This window comes from Diabrotica undecimpunctata, chromosome 8, assembly GCF_040954645.1.
Source record: "Diabrotica undecimpunctata isolate CICGRU chromosome 8, icDiaUnde3, whole genome shotgun sequence".
Classification (NCBI taxonomy): Eukaryota; Metazoa; Arthropoda; class Insecta; order Coleoptera; family Chrysomelidae; genus Diabrotica; species Diabrotica undecimpunctata.
In genome coordinates this window covers 65,790,901-65,812,413 of record NC_092810.1, presented here as the reverse complement: position 1 = coordinate 65,812,413, position 21,513 = coordinate 65,790,901, and the positions used below count along the sequence as shown (strand labels likewise).

General features: G+C 34.9%; 1 protein-coding gene across 1 annotated transcript in view; it reads right to left on the bottom strand.

Moving 5' to 3' along the window:
• LOC140447650 (lysophosphatidylserine lipase ABHD12-like) overlaps positions 1–20,003 on the bottom strand; it is a 165,093-nt gene extending 145,090 nt beyond the window's left edge. Inside the window, exon 1 of the mRNA XM_072540426.1 lies at positions 19,909–20,003. Within this exon, the coding sequence (XP_072396527.1) occupies positions 19,909–19,994 (86 nt within the window). The 5' untranslated portion in view covers positions 19,995–20,003. The remainder of the gene's footprint in view (positions 1–19,908) is intronic.
• Positions 20,004–21,513: the final 1,510 nt, after the last annotated feature.

Genomic DNA, 21,513 nt, shown 5'->3' with positions numbered 1-21,513 from the left:
CAGACAGGGATGTGTTATGTCACCGATGTTGTTAAATTACACTGAACCAGTTTTTGAAATAGCCTTAAATAATCGTCGCGAAGGTGTTAAAATCGGTGGTAAAATTAATAATAACATCAGATGACACCGCCATAATGGCAGAAAGCTCAGAATACCTTCAAATCCTGTTGAACGCTGTAAACAACGAATGCTCTGAAAACAGCTTAACAATCAACGCAAAAGAAAACAAAATGGATGGTGGTCGGAAAAATTGATATCAAAGACTCAGTACTTAAATTAGATAGATGCTTCAAAGGGTGAAACATTTTAGATATCTATGTATCTGGATTGACTGCAGGATTGAAAGTGGCAAGGAAATTTCGACCAGAATAGAACTGCTTCAGAGCAGGAAGATCGTGCGTGGACAACACATTTACCCTTCAACAAGTAATTGAAAAACGAACAGCTCGAAACCTCCCCGTCCCCCGTCCTCAAAGCACTGTAAAAACAGGAAATACTTTCTCAAGGGTATTTACAGTAACGAAAGGCTTGAGACAAGGATGTTGTCTTTCTCCCACCCTATTCAAAATATATATCCAAGAAGCACTGCACCAGTGGAGACAAAAATGTGCGGGAATGGGGTTGAAGCTTAACAACCATTATCTGACAACGCTGTTCTTTGCAGATGATCAAGTACTAATTGCAAGCTGTGAAGAAGATGCAGATTATATGCTTAGAAAGCTCAAATACGAAATACGAATACGAAAAATGGGGGATGAGTATGAATATGTCTAAAACAGAATATATGCGAATAGTCAGTGAAGACGAAGACCCGGATTTGGAACTTAGACAAATGAAAAGGTGCTACGAATACAAATATTTGGGAAGTGTTATCTGCAGTAAAGGAACAACGGGACGATATATAGACTATAGAGTGCAACAAGGCAGGAAGAGTGTTCAAATTCTGAATTCGATACTTTGGTCCAACAAAGCTACTATTAGAACTAAAATAAAGAACTAAAAACAAAGTAATTGTAGGGCCCATCTTACATATGGAGCATAATGTTGGCAAATGACAGTTAAAGGAAAGAAAAAAGTTGACACGGTTGAAATCGACTACTTGAGAAGAGCTTGCCGTATATCAAGAGTAGAACGTATACCTAATTCTGAAATTATAAGAAAAACAGATAGAGTACATACAACTTCTGAAAGAATAGAAACTAGACAGTTAATATGGTATGGACACGTACAGAGGATGGACGACAACAGATGGCCAAAAAGAGCTATGGAATACAATCCAAGTAATAGAAGGAAACGAGGAAGACTAGCCAAGTCTTGGATACAAGGTGTTATGGAAACCATGAAAGACGGAGCCATTGATGAAGACACCTGGAGAGATAGAAAAAGATGGCGATCGAAATGCAAGGGAGAAAAGAGAAGGTCATAGATGAGTGACTCTTCTGAGATCACAAAAAAAAATATAATGAGAACGATCTAAAATTTTAAATCAATTAAAAAACGCCCATATGGGCTCGGCAGGAAGATTAGAAAAAAGGCAAAAATAGCTGCTGGGACGTGGACCAAAGACAATCCGTACAAAACAAAAGCGGCAAAACTAATAAAACATGAGGATAAAAAAAGACCTCAAGGAAATACAACACCCTTACAACAAAGAGTCGCTAATAACCTAGTGACTCTAAAGAGCAGAGTAAATCATACAACAATGTTACAAAAGTATTCAAGATGGCCGTAGTACACAGACATCATCCTGAAAAAAACTACATTAGCCCTAAGTAGACCTGATTGTCAACAAAAAGTAACAAGCAGTGGAAGACGCTTATATCCGAAGTTAGAATTAACTTCTACAGTTACAATAAAAGTTTAACGCAGGTGAAGTCTGCTAAACAATATACCAAAAAATAGACTTTTGATGTAGAAAAGACTATGTAGGAACTATGGGAGGGAGCAGAATTGTCTGTATTCAATCGCAATAACATGCCTAGAGTTCCACAGACCTCACTCGCATTCCAGAGAAATAAACTTATAAAGCAACAAGCGGGACCCGCCTAAAGACGGAAACTGATTATTGAAAAATTACAAGACAGGGAAGGATGGACAAATCCTAGTCTCCTCGATATATAAGGTCTCATGCAAAACATTAAGGGCTGCATTAAAAGTTATGCTTTAAGACAGAGGCCTCGTAGGCTTCAATGAGAATTCTGCAGGCAAATGTCCAGCGCAGTAAGGCTGTTGTAATTACTGTTTCTATAAAAAGTTTCTGTGTAGCTTCGATACAAGAGCCCTGGGAATTCTAGAGCTGAATAAGAGGTCGATTGGGCATTGGTAAAGAGCTTATATATAGCCGATTTGTCAAAGTCTTTAGGACCTGCACAATATTTAAACGAAATATTAAAATACTGCCGTTTAAAAATTTCTGTTCAAGTTATTACACCACGGTGAAGATAAAAATCACTGAGAGAGGGAGTATGACGAAAATAATTCTTGTATCAGCATATATTTTATATGATGATAACGAACAACCACCATTCAGGAAATGAAATAGTAGTAATATATTGCGGGATAAATGAGCTACAACTGGTCATCGGCACCCACCGCCTGACCTAGAGCAGCAAAAAACAGTGACAGAGTTGGGTCATTACTATAGTTTGTTAAGGAATTTGATTTATACATACTAAATATAGGAAACAAGCTCATCTTCTAAATTGCTTCGAACGTTGGCGATCATATTGGCAATAATAACTTTGTTTACGGCAACTCAAAACAGATTAATGGATGTCTCTTGACACTACACTCGGAGATTTCGGAGCCAGGATATTCTTCTTTGGCATGGGCCTCTTCTTTCGTCGATCTTGCCCTGTATTATGTGGTGTAGATGTATATACCTCTCTGAATGTGTCAATACATTGCCGAAATATTGTGACTTTTGAATTTTGATTGTTCTTGTTATTTCTGTGTATTTCTCGTTCGGTGTAAAACTATTTCATTTATTATTCGATCAACCCAACTTATCCGCAATATTCGTCGGTAAATCCACATCTCAAAGACCTTAAGTTTTCTTTATTAGTGTTGGAGTCAGAGTACAGCTCTACGTGCCATACAGCAATGTGGAAAATATGAATCAGCGTATTAATCTGATTTTAAAGTTTAATACAATATCTATTCATGGAAATTTTATCTAGTTTATAGAAGGCAGATCTGACTTTTTCAATGCGCATTCTTATTTCTTTGCTTATACCAAAGTCATCGTTAACATTGGCCCCCAAATAGGTGATATTGTGGATTATTTCTAACTCTATTATATACGCTCTTATATTCATTAGTTGTAACTCTGTTTTGCTGACAACCATAATTTTTGTCTTAGAAATGTTAAGCTTTAGCTCATATTGAACACCTGTTTTAGTCACCCTGTTTTTAAGTCGTTGCAACTCTTTTTCATTCGATGTAATCAATACCGTATCGTCTACGTATCTGAGATTGATGACATTCTTCTTCTTCCTATGCCGTCTCCATTAACGGAGGTTGGCAACCAGATTTCTAAGTTTTTCTGTCTTTTGCAACGTGAAATAATTCGTCTACAGCTATGTTCGTCCAGTCTCGAATATTTCGCAGCCATGACTTCATCTTTCTACCTATTCCCTTTTTGCCATCGACTCTACCCTGCATGATGACCTGCAGAAGACTATATTTATCATTCCTTGATGACATTAATCCCGTTGATTTTAATGCCTACATCTTCATATTGTTCTGAAGCTATTTTCTTGTGGCATTTTAAAATAACTTATATTTAAATGGGAATAAGCCACAATTAAAGGTTAAAATACGTTTATTGACGTTAGGAAGTGGAAATTGAAATGTCAATAAACGTATTTTAACCTTTAATTGTGGCTTATTCCCATTTAAATATAAATTAGCCTACATCTTCATCTAAGGCTTATTTAAAAATAAATTTGGAGTAGATATTAAAACGTAGAGGCGATAAAATACACTCTTGCCTTACTCCACGTCGTATTTTCACTGCTTTCGTTGTATTCTGACCAGTTCGTATGTTTGGACATTGATAATACGGAGGTCTTGGTCATGAATTCACGGATGTTACGGTTGTTCGCTACATTGTTAAGCGTTTATTTTTTTCGGTATCAATACAAATGTTGACAGTAGCCCGTCCGTTAGCATATGCCCTCTTTCGTATATTTTATTGAAGATTTTTAAAAGAGAATGTTTGCCTTTGTCGTCGAGTAGTTTAATTATTTCGTTAAGAATTTTATCTGGACCAATTGTATAAGTATCTGAATCAAGTAAGATCATTAGGTGAGGATAGAACGAGAACTTATCAGAGGTCTTAGAATAGGTTTCCAAGTACTAACCAAGGCTAACCATCATAAAACAAAGACTTGAATTTATACCTACGTAAAAGAGAAGCTGGGAGACAATTAAATACAGAGTTAATTTAGACTACAACACTGTAACTACCATAATTATGTGAGTTTTAAATTATACAAGACTCTCATTATCTCTCCTATATCATCTTAAACTCTCATTTAAACAACACTATCATGAACTGAAACTCAAAGTGACCGCGAGCAAGAATATCATTCGTAAACTGACAGGTTTAAAGTGGAGAGCGTAGCCACAGGTATTGAAAACATCCGCTTAGCACTTTGTTTTGCAGTACGCAAGTACGCCGCTCATGCGTGCTCAACAAATACTCAACAGGTTTAGGAACGAAACCATGAGGATTATTACCGGCTGTTTAAAACCCACTCCGGTCCAGTGTCTCTATAAATTAGGTGGTATAACACCACTGCATGTAAGACGAAAAGTAGAAGCAGATGTGGAGAATAAGAAGCAGATAATAAAGCCAAGACGTTTATGGAAAAATAGTATACCGAATTGTACCTACAGCCTAGTGAGTCACTCGCAGCTGAACATAAGTTACGGTATATCAATTGGAGAAGTCTTAATCGACTAAGGGTAGGAGTGTCAAATTGTAGAAGTAACAATGTGAAATGCAGCTATGCTCAGGTTGACCGATGTGATTGTGGAGAGTAGTTGTAAATATCTTTTTGCTTTTAAAGGCCTGGCTAAGCAAGTTGCACAGTTCTGGTATCATAAAATATAAAAATTTAAATGTGTAATAACAAATTTTTACACTTGCATATCGATTTTAGTCTTTTTGTTAGATTTTACTTAATATTGAGGCGAAGCTTCTATACTAGCGTTGTATTACTTTTTCCTCTATAGTAAAATGCTGAATCGAACGTCACGGAACTAGCGCCACGAGACGACGTCACAAATAACGTCATGAAATAGCGGTTCTCACATCGATTCACTACTCTCGATCAATTAGTTTCTAGTTATCATATATTTATTCTTAACAGGTTTAAATTAAAAACGGCTACTGCTACTAAAAAGTCATAAATGCCGTCCAATTAATGACAATATTATCATTTGTTTAAATGTTTATAACACTTCTCGTTTTAAAATAATTTCCTATAAATATTTCCTATATTTTATTGAAGAGGTTTAAAAGAGAACGTTTGCCTTAATCGTCGAGTAGTTTGATTATTTTGTTGGGAATTTTATCTGGACCAGTTGTATAGCTTTTTCCATTTCATCGAAGGTTATGTTTGGACCAGTTGATATATTTTCGATTTGTATTTCTGTTTTCTTTTATCATCAAACAGTTCCTCAATATATACCCTGTCTAAATTCCTAGAGAGGGTAATTGGGACGATAAAGGATACGCTCGACCTAGATATGACATCCGAATAATTTCTATAGGTTTTCATGTTGGCGTTCCAAAGCAATTGTCCCAAAGTAGACAGTAAGAAACAGATAGTAAAAAAATCCAGAAGAAAAGTGCTTTGGGATATCAACTTTAAAAATCGCAGAATAGAAGTCAAACAAAAATTTAATTTCATCAAAACATCAAAAGATCAGGCGAGTGGGGCGATTATCTAACAGCTTTGACTGAATATAAAAACTAAGAAGGGCAAAAAATCGCAGAGAAGGCCTTGCAAGGAGATAAAATAAACTTCAGAAGTGTTAATGCTCTTATAAAGTTTTTTCCACGGACCCTCAGGTAAGCATATTCTAACAGTCTGCAACAAAACTAATATCCCTATATACATGGCAGCACACTGAACTATAGATCATAACTTATGGTTCTAGGAAAAACTGACGTGTAACAAAGGGAGTGATAAATCCGTCATATAAATTATTGGGTCTACTCGAGATTTATCCGATACTTCTACAGAAAGGTAATAAGCTTATGTACAAAAAGTTATATAGGCTATTTGAGGACTGGGATACATAACAAAAGCATGAAAGCTTATAAGGCTAGCTTTTATGCTAAACCTGGCAAAACCAGACAAAAAAAGTTCTAAGGCTAATAAGTCTAATGTCTGTAAGGTTAATAAGTCTAATGTCATTTGTACTGACTACAAAAGAACTGATAGATAGACATATTAGGAATTGTGTATTAGTTGAAATTCTGATATATCAACCAAAGTATGCGTATAGAGCAAAGTACTTTACGATAACGATACTGCACCACCTCGTACAGAGGTTGGAGTCCCTTGAAAAACCAAGAGTTGACGCTGGATGCATTTCTCGATATAGAGGAAAACTGGACAATACTTTTTACGAAGCAATGAAAAGGGCTATTTGTTTAAAATGAATAAACGGAAAAAGCTACAGTTGGATAGATTATATGCTGAGGGGCGGTGGAATATATATAACGTTAATGGAGGATACAGTATCTAGTATGTCGATAACAGCTTGTCTATTTTTTTTTCTTCTTCTTGTTTCGAAGAAGCAAATGGCAAATGGCAAAGCAAATGGCAATTGAAAGATTTCTGTGGATAAGCGGTCAAACCATCTCCTCAGGTCTTTCAGTCATACATTCTGGCGTGTTTCAACTGATCTTTTCCCCTGCTCTTTACCTTCCAATATATTTGGAGTCATTCGTATCTTTCACGTCTCAACACATGACCCAAGTATTGTATTTTTCTCTCTTTGATTATGCTAAGTAATTCTTTTTGTTTACTCATGCGCCAAAGTACCTCACCATTGGTAAATTTTTATATCCATGGAATTTTCAGCATCCGTCTGTATATATAAATTTCAAAGGCATCTATTTTTTTTTCAATAAAAGAATAGATAGATCAAAAGCAAGTAGGAAACTACCGCATTATATTCCTCAGGACGTCCGTCCGTAGATTTTTTTCTTGTCATGTTGGAAGAACCAAAACAAACGGCCCCTAGTCCCGGCAAGGGGTGCGAATAATCTCCCGGTTTCAACTTGATAAGATAACCAAAATTGGTACGTGGAATGTCAGAAGCTTATTTGCAGCAGGCAAACTACAAAATCTAATTCAGGAAATGAACAGAATTAACATCGATATTCTCGGCATAAGCGAATTACGATGGGAAGGCACAGGTATGATCAATACTACTGGTAAAACCCTTTACTACTCATGCAGTGATAGCACAGACCCTCACCACATACAATGGGGTAGGAGTTCTGATAAGCGAAAATTTGCGCGTCTCCGTGAAGAACTTTGTTCCGATCTCCGAAAGAGTCATACTTATTCAGTTGCATGGAAAAGTGAACATAAATAATATACAAGTCTACGCCCCTACTGCAGACAAGTCATAAGAAGAACAGATAGACGAAGCCTTAAAGGTGACTAAGAATCACGAAATTAACATCGTATTAGGAGACTTTAACGCAAAAATTGGGGAAGGAGCCGTAGATCACGTAGTTGGAAAATATGATCTTGGACAGAGAAACGACAGAGGGGACAGATTGATACAGTACTGCCAAGACAAAGATCTAGTCATAATGAATACTTGGTATAAGTTACCACCCAGGAGGCTTTAATCATGAAAGTCGCCTTTAGAAGGACATCAGGGCATTATAAGGAACCAAATAGATTATGTGACAATAAATAGAAGGTACAGGAATGCTATTACTGAGGTATTACCTGGAGCAGACATAGGATAAGACCACAATCCCTTAGTAGCAAATATTAAACTGAGGCTCGCTACAGCTAAAATAAAACACCAGAAGGCATCAGTAAACATTAGAAAACTCAAAAACAATGAAACAAGTGAAGCGTACACAGAGGAAATAAATAACAGGTTCTCTAATATGGCAACTAAGGATGATGTTGAAAAGTCATGGACCACCATAAAAGAATCATTTGGTGAGGTGAACAACACTTTTCTACTCGAGAGTAAAACAACTACCAGGAATGAGTGGATGACAGAAGAAATATTAGAGATGATGGAACAACGCAGATAGTGTAAGATTAGGCAGGACCAAGTAGGGTACCAAAATATACACAGTCAAATTCGTAAGGAAATTATAGCGGCGAAGGACATCTGGTTGACTACACTTTGCACCGAGGCTGAAAACCTATATAAACTCGGCGACAGCTTCCAACTTCACAAGAAAATTAAGAAAATTGCTGGTGTCTTCAAGAAAAAACAAGTCACTGGTATACATAATGACCTAAATGAACTAATAACGGACCCTAGCGATATACTTAATACTTGGAAATTGTACACAGCCAATTTGTTCAATGATGACAGAACACAAAAACCACCACAACTGGGAGACCCTTTGTATGGCCCAAGTATTTTGAAAGCTGAAATTGTACACGCTATCAAACTATTAAAAAGTAACAAAACCCCAGGACCAGATGATATGTATGCAGAAACAATCAAGTTACTTAATGAAGAAAACCGAGACATTATTGTCAAGCTCTTTAACGACATTTACGATACGGGCCAGATTCCAAAAGATTGGCTTGGCTCTACATTTATCGCCCTACCAAAATCACCACGTGCGAACTTCTGCAAGGACCACCGACTAATAAGCCTAATGAGTCACTTTTTAAAACTTTTCCTGAGAATACTGCACACTAGATTGTTTGAGAAATGTGAAAAGGTCAGTGGATGGAGTCAGTTTGGTTTCAAAAATGGACTTGGCACGAGAGAAGCGATCTTCAGTATACAAACATTAATACAGAATTGTTTAGATCAAAGAAAGGATGTTTTTGTCTGTTTCATCAATTATGAAAAAGCATTCGATAATGTAAAACACGAATTAATGATAAAATACCTACAAGAGTTGCGATTGGACGACAAGGATATAAGAATTATCGCCAATCTGTATTGGAACCAGACAGCAATAGTACGTCTTCAAAATTTCAACGAAATAGAAGATTTCTCCATTAAAAAATGAGTAAGTCAAGGTTGTATACTGTCTCCAATGCTGTTTAATTTATAAGTACAAAAAGCCTTCGCAGAAGCAGTGACAGACTCTAATAAAGGTATTAAAGTTAACGGAATATTTATATAAACATCAGGTATGCCGATGATACAGCCATAGTGGCAGATAACATCGAAGATGTTCAATGCATTTTAAATGATCTAACTCTTTCTAGTGAAGTTCGGGTTTGAAAATAAATATCAAGAAGACAAAAACAATGATTATAAGTAGAAATGATTACCCCAAGGCAAATATATATGTCTCTGGAGAAGAAATCGAACAGGTCAGGCAATTTAAATACTTGGGTTGTTTGCTGAACGAGGGTTGGGACCCCAAGAATGAAATAAAGAGCAGAGCTGAACAAGCCAGAAATGCTTTTTTGAGGCTTCGTAAGTTTCTGACTGATCGCAAATTGGACTTCAACCTCCGATACAAGATGCTTAAGTGTTACGTGTGGCCTGTTCTCTTGTACGGAATGTCCATGGAAGCATGGACGTTAAAGGCCAGTTCCATTAACAAACTTAAAGTGTTTGAAATGTGCTGCCTGCGTCGAATGCTTAGAATATCAGGAACGGACAGGGTCAGAAATGAAGAAGTACTCAGAAGAGCCGGCTTACAGAATAGGGAACTTTTTAGTTATGTAAAAGTCAGAAGACTGCATAATTGGGACACATATTACGAGGAGAAAGATATACTTTTCTATATTATATATACTATAGACTATTTAACATCTCACCTGACGATGTACGGTGGACGCCTACGCAGAAATGCACGGCACCTTAAGAAGAAGAAGATTATTTTTTCTGTTTCAGAGTCTATTGTCCAACTTTCACAGCATATAACAAAACAGAGAAAACGTTACATCTGATCATTCGAATTCTGAGCTCTAGACTAAGGTCTGATCTTGTAAAAAATGTTTTCATGTTCATGAGTTTTCCTTGCTTGTTCGATTCTTGACAGAATTTCTTTTTTTGAGTTACACTGGCTGTTAATATGTTTCTTTAGAAATTTTTAAATACATGGACTTCTGAACTTTGATAGTTAGTAGTAATCATATTGTTGAGCTGTATATGTCAAATTGGCCGATATTTAGTCAGACTGTTAGCGAAATCACCATGGATGGATATAGCGCAGAGCAATACGTGCAAATGATAAAATTGTCGTATCTAAATGGGTGTTCTATTCCGACAGCCTTTCGCACCCTTCGCCCGTATGTCAACAAAATGCAATGTCTGCCGAAAACGTCTTCGATGTCCGTGAGAGTGTGCAGGAAAATTCGAGATAGTCCATTTCACGTTGCTCACAAGAACTCGGTCTTTCACAGCATTGTTCTAAAGCTACTGTCTTGTGGCATCTTAATAGAATTTCCTATTTTTACTGGGAATAAACCACAATTTTAGTTTCAAGTCTGAATTAAAAATCGAAATACTTTAATATACATAATTTAAACTAAAATGGTATTTATTTCCATTAAAAATAGTGAATTCTAAAGTATTAATAGGTGCTTTTATGTCAATTTGGAGATAAGTTAAGATAATTTTTACTATTATCGTAACAAATTTATAAATTATATTTTTCAATTATCTCAAATTATACGCATCGCATAATTATTTCGCATATATATAGATCATAAATATATAATAACAGATAGTGTACGCTGAAAATCGCAATTTTTGGTATAAAAATCATATTCAAATTCCCAGAGTTCGCTTTAACCAGAAGTAGCATATTTCACTCAGTTTTCTTCTCACAGAGATCGTTATTTGATAATAAAAGTAAATAAGTTTTGTATTTAATCTATTTTTTTGTTTCAGCTTAGGCTGAAAAGAAAAATAGTGCTTCACTACTTTTTTATGAATCATCGAAGTCATCGAAGCATTCGAAAAAGAGGAAAATTGCAAACATCTAGGTTATCATATTCTTTGTCACTGCTTTTTTGATGGAGAAAAATAAATAATCTTGACAATATTGCTCAGCAGGTAAACCAAGTGATGGATAATCAAATTCCAAAAATGCAGCATAGATAAATCATGGTTAAAGTAAGAGCCATTGTATTTAATAAGACTATTTCTTTTCAACGCAGTTTTAATTTCAAAAAGTGAAGTCAGACTCCTATACTAGAGGGCCCAACTATTGAATGATGAAGCTAACCAATAGGCGCATGAAAGCTTATTAAAAATCTGAGTAATGGCTTTGCTGCTCCCCTTTCTGAACTCTCAAAAGTCGTCAGATCAAATAGCATATAAGCTCTTACTTATTGGTAAGACTAAATGCAAGAACATAAGATAGCCCATAACTCAAGTACTTAATAAAGAGAAAAACTTTATGGTCACACCTTCCACCCTTTAGGAACTGCAAACTGCTATCCGATACATAAAAAACAAAGCCGCTGGTTCGTACGACATCAGTACAGAACAGATAAAGCGTTAAGGATCTGTTTATTACTAACAAATGACTTTTACAAGTGATGAACAAATGTGCTGAGAGCTGTTATTTTTCTAAACTCTGGAGAAACGCCTACGTAGTGGCACTCCTGAAACCGGAGAATTCATCAATAGAGCCAAAAAACTACCTTCCGGTCTTACTGTTATGTCATCTACAAGGTGTTTGGAAGGATGGTTCTGAAGAAAATTCGCGAAAATGTAAACGAAAAGATTATTCCACAATAAAGTAGCTTTATGCCGGAAAGTCTTGTTGTAGCCATAATACAAACCTCACACAGTTCATCGAAGATGGTTTTGGAAATGAATTGTTTTACAACATTTGGTTTGGTTTATACAAACGTATCCTTAAGACAGTGTGTTATCTCCCCTTCTATAGCATTTGTATATTAAAGACCAGCCAAATGTTCCAACTAGCAGAAGATATATTTACGCGGATGACACAGCTATAATCAATCAAGTAATAACATTAGATGAGGTAAAAGAGAACATATCAGAGGCTTAGAACAGTTTTTCAAGTACTAACCAAGGCAAACACTGATAAAACACAGATTTGTGTTTTCACTTACGTAAAAGAGAGGCTGGGGGACAATTGAATCTATAGTGGATTTAGACTGTAACACTGTAACTACAATAAATATGTGAGTTTTAAACTATACAAGACACTCTCATTTAAACAATACTATCTCAAACTGAAATCCAAAGTAACCGCGAGGAATAATATCATTCGTAAACTGACAGGTTTAAGCTGGAGAGCGTAGCCACAAGTATTGAAAACATCCGCTTAGCACTTTGTTTTGCAGTACTCAAGTACACCGTTCATGCGTGGTAGACCTCAACAAATACTTAACAGGTTGAGGATCGAAACAATGAGGATTGTTACCAGCTAGCTGTTTGAAACCCACTCCGGTCCAGTCGCAATATAAATTAGATGGTATAATACCACCGCATGTACGACGAAGAGTAGCAGCAAAAGTGGAGAATTAGAATCAGATAACAATGCCAAGACGTATATGGAAAAAGAGTATACCGGATTGTACAGCCTAGTGAGTCACACGCACCTGGACATGAGTTACGGTATATCAATTGGAGAAGTCTTAACCAACTAAAGGTAGGAGTGTCCAATTGTAGGAGTAACAAAGTAAAGTGAAGCTATGCTCAGGTTGACCGATGTGATTGTAGAGAGTACAAACTCCTGATCATCTATTAGTCTTTACAGATATGAATTATGTGTCTACTTGTTAACATCTTTTTGTTTGTAAACACCTGACCAAGCAAGTCGCGCAGTTCTGGTATCATAACATATACAAATTTAAATGTGTATTAACGAGTGGTACACTTGTGTATCGATTTTAGTCTGTCAGATTTTAATTATTATTGAAAATGGTGTCTTCTTCTTAAAGTGCCCTCTCCTCAATGGAGGTTGGCTACTACAATTTTAAACTCTTCTCTATCTTCAGCTGTTCTTATTAGCTGTTCAAAATTTAGCCCTGTCCATTGTCGGATGTTTCTGAGCCACGATAGTCTTTTCCTTCCTAGGCCTCTCTTTCCCTCGATTTTTCCTTTCACTATAAGTTGGGCATATTTGTACTTATTATTTCTCAGTATGTGGCCTAGGTATGATGTTTTTCTAACTTTCACTGTGTTAAAAAGTTCTCTTTCCTTGCATATTCTATGCAGCACTTCTTCGTTTGAGGTATGCGATGTCCATGAAATTTTGAGTATTCTCCGGTAGATCCACATTTCAAAGGCCTCCAATTTATTTACGGTTGATGTTTTAAGGGTCCACGTTTCAACTGCATATAGAAGAGTCGACCAGACGTAGCATTTTGATAAACGTAGTCGAATTTCGAGTTTTATTCGAGAATCACAAAGCAGTTTTTTTATTTTTTCGAAAGATTTTTTGGCCTGTTGTATTCTCGATCTTATTTCTAGATCAGGATTTAGGCTGCTATCGATCCAACATCCCAGGTACTTAAATCTATTGACCTGTTCTAAAATGTGCCCATTTATTGTGCAAGGTTGAGGTACGTTATGGTTTTTTCGGATTGACATCACTTTGGTTTTTTTAATGTTTATTTTCCTACCAAATTGCTCACAGGTCGAGTTGGTCTTGTCGATGAGTCGTTGTAGACCTAAGTCGGAATCTGCAATTAACACTGTATCGTCGGCGTATCTGATACTGTTGATATTTACGTCATTCACCTTGACTCCATCCTTGGAATCTTCCAATGCTTCTTTAAATAGAAACTCGGAGTAAAGATTAAACAGCAGAGGCGACAGAACACATCCTTGTCTAACTCCCCTCCTAATTTCTACTTCTGCGGATATGGAACCTTCGATCCTAACTCTGGCGTTTTGGTTCCAGTACAAGTTTTTTAAGAATTTGATGTCATTTCTTTTTTTGGGCGAGAACTAGTAAACTGAACAGGGCTTCTCTCGTTCCCATGCCGGCTCTGAATCCAAACTGATCGTCTCCGATGATTGTTTCGCACTTTCTATAGATACGATTATGTACGATTTTTAGTAGGACTTTTACTGCATGACTCATAAGGCTTATCAGACGGAACTCATTACAGTGTTGTGGGTTTGGCTTTTTTGGTAGTGGGATGAATATTGACTCCAGCCAATCTTGGGGTATTTTACCTGTATCATAAATGCGATTGAATAAAAGGAAATATTTCGATATTTTCTTCGCTGATTAATTTTAACGTTTCTGGGTATATTCCGTCTGGACCTGGGCTTTTATTTGTTTTAAGATGATTAATTGCATTTATGATTTCAGATTTCAGAATTGTTGGCCCTTCGTTGTTATTTTCCAATCTTGGTTCTTCTCGTATGTCTTGAAAAAGAATTTTATTATAATGAAATGAAATGAAATGAAATGAAAAATTTTAATATAGTTTTAAAATTTTAATATAGTTTTCCCATTCTTTCAGTTTATCTTCCGTTGATTCTAGCAGTTTGCCATCCGTGTTCAGCATGGTGTGAAAAGTCGTTCTCTTGGTAGTCGATATAAACTCTTTTACCTTTTTATGTAAATTAAAAAAATCGTGCCTTTGTTGTAGTTCTTCTATTTCCACGCATTTTGTTTCCAGCCTTTTCTCTTTTGCTTCGGTTATTTTTTTTTTCGAATTATTCTATTTAGTCTTTTGTATTCTCCGTCCTTATCATTTTTTCCTTTAGATTCTCTTCGTTTGTTCATTAATTGTAAAATCTCTTCTGTCATCCATTCCTGTTTGTTATTTCTAGGTGTTACTTTTAGATGTTTTTCCGTTACATTGTTCATTTGTTCTTTAATAGTTTTCCACAGAACGTTTATGTCATCGTACTCGCTAATTCTATTGTGGTCGATATTTCCTAAATTTGTGTTTAATTCTTTATTTACTGACTGATGTATGGTGTCGTTTTTCAATAATTGGATGTCTAATAGTTGGTGTTGAGGTTTTTGTTTCTTTATTAGTTTCCATCTTGCGCGAACTTCTGCAACAACAGGATTATGATCGGAATTGATGTCAGCTCCGGGATATATTTTTGCACTGATGATTGCATTGTGATATCTTTTGTTGACCAATATGTAATCTATTTGGTTACGGATTACTCTGTTTTTATTGTGTTGTGGTGAAGTCCAAGTGTACAATCTGCGAGGGTGTAATTTAAACCATGTATTTGTCGCTACCATGTTGTGTTGTTGGCAGAATTCTGCCATTCTCTCTCCCCTGTCGTTCCTTGCTCCAAGTCCGAAGTCTCCGATCAATCCAGAAACTTTTTCTCTACCTAACTTAGCATTAAAGTCACCTAAGATAAATGTTAGGTCACGTTTTTTGGTCATCTTTATAAGTTTTTCTACGTCAGCATACCACGCTTCTAGCTCTTCTATGGGTTTATCGGCCGTAGGGGCATAAGTTTGAATGATGTTAATATTTACTGGCTTTCCGGATAGTTGAATAAGAAGACATCGGTCCAAAAATGGCACAAAGTTTGTGACGGCATTGTTATATTTGTCTTCTAAAATTACTCCAACTCCGTTACGATGAACCGGATCATTATTACCCGAGTAATAGAAAGTTTTGTTCATGGTTTTAACTTTACCTGAACCTGGCCATCTAACTTCACTCAAACCCAATATCTGCAACCCTAAACGTTTCATTTCGTGGCATGCATTTGCTAGTTTTCCTGTTTCGAACAGACTTCCTAACGTTCCATGTTGCAATCTTAAAGTTTGTATTTAAAATATTTAGACTATTCCTTCCGGGGATTCTTCGCACCCCTTGATCATCTAAGATTATACTTTGAGTTCTAACCTCTTTTTACCAGCAATCAATGATATTTGCTCTCATATAAAATCTCCCGTTAAATTTGCAATATAAGCAGACGACCTTGTTGTTAACAATAACGTGGCAACATTATTTTAACACGCATTAGTAAATTGTTTTATTTAAGTTGTCAGTATTTTAATTTAAGTAAAAAGTTCGTTCAATTCAATTCTGAAAAATGATTAGATTAACGGAAATGCATAAAATAACAGTTTTACAAGTGATTGGTTACGGAGATAACACCCGAACACAACAGGAAGTAACTTGCCTATTTCATGAGAAATTTCCTAATTTACCGCCTATATCTCAAGGAACAATAAGTAAAATAGAGAAGCAGTTTCGCGAGTTTGGTCATGTAAGGCAGATAAAAAAAGCAGCTGCTAATGCACTGAGTGATGAACTCAAATTAGATGTGTTGCTTGAGTTTCAGGAAAATTCACATCGAGTAGACAGGCATCCACTACATTGAATGCTAGCCATACATCGATAGTAAACATATAAAAAGAAAATAAATTGCTTCCCTATAAGATGATAAATACTCAGGAGCTCATGGAAGACGATTTTGATAGGAGAACTTTTTTTTGTGAACAAATGATGGAAATGTTGGATAACAATATTATCCAATTATCCAATTAGAAGATGTTATGTTTTCTGATGAGTGTACTTTTACACTTAACGGTCATACTAATCGGCAAAATTGTCGCTACTGGGCCACGGAAAATCCTCACTGGATGAGAGAAGAACACACTCAATACCCTCAAAAGGTTAATGTTTGGGCAGAGATTGTAGGAAACAATATCATTGGTCTCTTTTTCATTGAGGGCAACTTGAATGGCAACAATTATGTTGTATTGAATGGCACTACTTCAAAGTGATGTCATTCCAACGTTGACAAATTTATATCCTGAAGGAAACCCTCAAGTTCCAGCGAATACGATATGGTTTCAGCAGGATGGAGCACCACCATATTACCAACTTAATGTCCGGCAGTACCTCGATACAATGTTTCCCAATCGGTGATAGGGAGGCGAGGATCGATTGAATGGCCAGCGCGATCACCTGATCTTACATTATTAGATTTCTTTTTATGGGGATATGTGAAGAGCCATGTGTACAAAACTAAACCTTCTGATTTAAATGACTTAAAAGAACCAATAACGCTTGCGATTAGGTCGATCACGCCTGTTATATTAAATAATGTTAGAAGAAAGTTTTATTTGAGATTAGGATGTTACCAAGACGTTCGTGGTGAACATTTTGAACATCTACTTCATTAAGATTCATAGTTCTTTTTCGTGTTCTACATTTTATCACGTTTTGCATTACATTTTAGTTTTTGATTGTATTGTAGCGAATTTCAACAACATTTATCAATTTTCAACACCTTATCGAATTTAAAGATGAAGAGCTAACCTTATATAATATTTTAGTGTTATGGAGAAACCTCAGAACAACCTAAGCAACCATCAGTGAATGAATCTAATGCGATTCTAGAAAAACTATCTTCAATCAAATTTCAGAGAGTCAAGATTCTCTTGCAATTAAACGGACACGTGCAAAGGAAGGTCTTAAAAAGCAAGCGAAGAAAATGCTTAAAACATCAAACTTCAAATTTCCCCCAACTATAATGTCGGTGATAAGGTGTCAGATGTTGGCAGGGCACGAAGTGATTCTAGAAATGTTTTAGCTGTTATTATAAGTGCTTAAATGAATTATACGAATTGGGTACTAAGTAAGGGCGACTGCCATAGTTTTAAAGCAGAAATCAATTTACCTTCTGCAAAGAATCATTCATTTCTCTAGACATGATTCCAAAACTAAACATTTCATTGCGGGAATATGTCAGAAAAACGTCTTTGTCGGGTGGGCAAGGCTATCAGCGATGTGCTTTCAAACATAAATGTAAATTAGATTAGTGTAAATGAAAAAAAATGGAAACTTGTGTAATTCCAAGTGCTGTGAGAGTTTTCAATGTCACAACAAATAGTAAGTAAAGAAGTATTAATTTAGGCAAAAAACTCAGTTCAGATTAAACAAAATGTCTCTTGTTCATAATTCAGTTTAATAGAAATCACACTTCTTGAATAGCTTTTGAAACTTATTGTTTTTATTTCATTATTTTATACTTTTACGGCTGGTTCTTACCGGTAAAAGTAGATAATTAAAAATAAATTCCTACATTTACGGTCGTCTCTTAATTGTATAAATTTACCGGTAATTGTATACAACAACCAATTATCTACTCTTACCTAATATATAACAAATAGCAGAGCTAAAGATGCACACTAGCCCCAACTATAACGCGGGTAGATACAAATTCTAAATTGTAAATAAGTTTATGTATCTAAGCTTTCGTGACCAATAATACCTCCCTACCAAAGGAAAAAATGAAGAAGAATATTACTATTGAACATGTATGTGTATCGTTTTAGATTAATCGAACATCTTAAGAAAAGATACTTAGGTTGAAAAATCAAACTAACATCAACATAACATACTTTTCCTACCAGTGCTGACATATGAGTCAGAGTGGACTATTTCTAATCTATCTATCTATATATACAGCCCTTGCTGTCCAATATTGGACAGAGACCTTCCCTTCCTTCTTCCACGTCTCTTTATTGTAAGCAGTTTGTATCCACTGTGACCATCTCATTTGTGGCGTTCCTCTTTTTCGTTTGTAACTATATGGTATCCAGTGTATCTTATTACATCTGTTGTCTTTCTGTCTTATGGTATGTCCAGCGAACTTCCACTTAAGTTTTGCTATCTGCGTTAATATATCGGTCACTTTTGTTTTGTTGTGGATCCAAGTATTTCTTTTCTTGTCTGATAACCTGATGTTCAGCCTTTCCATGGATCTTTGAGTGTTTGCTATTTTTTCTATGTTTTCCTTAGTAAGCGTCTAAGTTTACTAAGTTTACCAAGAACCGTAGGTGAGAATAGGAATTATACATTGGTTGAAGACACTTGTTTTTAAATATTGGGGGTATTTTCTATTTTTTAGTATATAGGAAAGTTTTCCGAAGGATGCCCAAGCCAACCGTATCTTTCTCTTTATTTCTTCGGTCTGATTTTCTTTATTTAATTTAACTAGTTGTCCCAAATATACATATTCTTTTACTTGTTCAATAGTTGTTTATGCAATTGTAATTATTAATTCTTCTGTTTGGTTGGTCATAATTTTCGTTTTATTATTATATATAACAAAATGCAAATCATCTACTCATCTTTGACTGATAGGTATTAAGAAGACTATTTGTTGCAGTCTGTGAAAATGGTGTCTGGAAAAAAGCTATATATCTTTTTACGTTTTAAGAGAGAAAGAAATGAGTAAACTAAGATATGCAAACATCTGTTGGAGAGACAATTGACAAGTTGAAGAGACAAACTCGTTTAAGAGAAAGTTTATTGTATAATTAAAATCGAAACTTCAAAAAGATAGAAGAAAATAAGAAAAAAATTACATGAAATTATAAAAATTCATGACTGTCATTTCGTAAAATCATGAGAAAGAAAGAAATAAAAGAGATAATAGACAGAAGAAATCCAATTATAGTTTTCATAAAAAGGCATTTAAAAGGTTCTAAAACTGATTTCTTATGGAATGTTTAAGTAAAATAATATTTGATATAGGATTAAAGTACGATTGATTGTAATGAGAATTATATTTTACATTTGTTTTTAACGTTGTTTCTATTTTTAATCGGAAAATCATTTTTAAAAAAATCTTAAAAATAATACTATCTAAAAATTTAAGCTGTAACTGTTTTTTTTTTAGGCATTAGATTAAAATGTAGTTAGCTGCGCGCTTTTGAAACCTTCATTGATTGTTCGTATAAATCATTCATAATAAAAATATGTACAGTACCTTTTAAGACGACATAATACCATCATTTTACGATTTTCAGTGCCTATTACATTGTATGGTAAGTTTCCGTCACTTATTTCCACCATGATTATCAATAACTAACTAAAACTCTATCGCATAATTTTTTAAGACTTTATAGTGAATATTTAAAACAGTGGCGTGGTAATTACTTTGGACTGCTGATTATTTTAGCTATTAAAATATAATGAATATTAATATTTTTAACGAAATTAAAAATTTACCAGAAATTACTACAAACCAGTAAGTGCATTCGGTCAACTTTACAGTACAGCTGTTTAAAGGTTCTCTCATTGTTTATTAATGATTGTTCAGTGAGGGAACAACTAATATATTTGAAAATTTGCATATTAATTACGAAATAGGTGGGTAACAATCCGGTGTAGTACTTCAATTAATATTATTTCTTGTTTTCGAGAAAAATCACTTACGATATTTTACGTTGACCAACATAAAAAATAAATTACAGTATGTATCTGTTACTATGAATTACGTTGGCCACTATACAAAACTATTTATCGTATGTCATAGATACTATATTCTTCTTTGTCATAGGTACTATTTACCAAAAAATGGTAAATAATTTTTGTAAATAGTAGATAATAATATTCTACTCCGTTAAAATTTTAAATAATAATGTCGTAAGTTTATTAACTTCATTGTAATAAAAATATTCAGGGGTATTTTTAGGAAAGTAGGCAATGAAAAAGAGTGAAATTATTATTGATAGAATCACACTTTCATATTATATTGATAGAATTATCGTTATTTGTCATACAAATTCAACAAGTAGTACCTTATTGTAATTATATTAAGTTACCGTAGTCTAAATAAATCATGCAGTAACTTTTAATAACCCTTATTCTAAGATCCATCAACATAACATAAATTTTAATAAAACGAAAACTTCTATTAACAAAAAAATAAAAAAAATATAACTCACTATCACCCTCATTGTAAGTGTGCCCAACTTTTAAAAAGCAATGACGAATAGATACTTTTAAAGTGGATGCCGCATACAAATATATGGCTATGCGATCGCGGTTTTGGCCCACACAATTATCCGACCAAAATCTAAATTCATTTATGACTAGGTCCTTATGTTTTAAAATAAATTTCATTTAACACGTAGAAACCTCATTAGCGCCCCTTTTGCCCTGCCCTTTATATCAAGGTACCTTAAGCTAGCGGAGACAAATGAGCGGAATCCAATTTAACCTACGTAATATTTTTCACCCATTTTTTACTAATGTATTACCTCCCTAATAATTTTTCACCACCAAACCCCCCTTAATGGGAGCGATTCTGCTGGCTTAAGGTTCAAGCTAGCAGAGTTCAGAAAAAAAAACTTTTTGCGGATGGCATATTTTTTTACCCATTTTTCACTAATTTATTATCACCCTAATAATTTTTCACCACCAAACTACCATTAAGGGGAGCGGTCATGTTGGCTTATGGGTAAAACTAGTACAATTCCAAAAATATTATTTATAATATACCACAGTGCTCTGCTAGATTTTTATGAATTTATTACCACACTAGTAATTATTCACCCCTCAACTACTTCTTATGAGAAGTAAATAATTC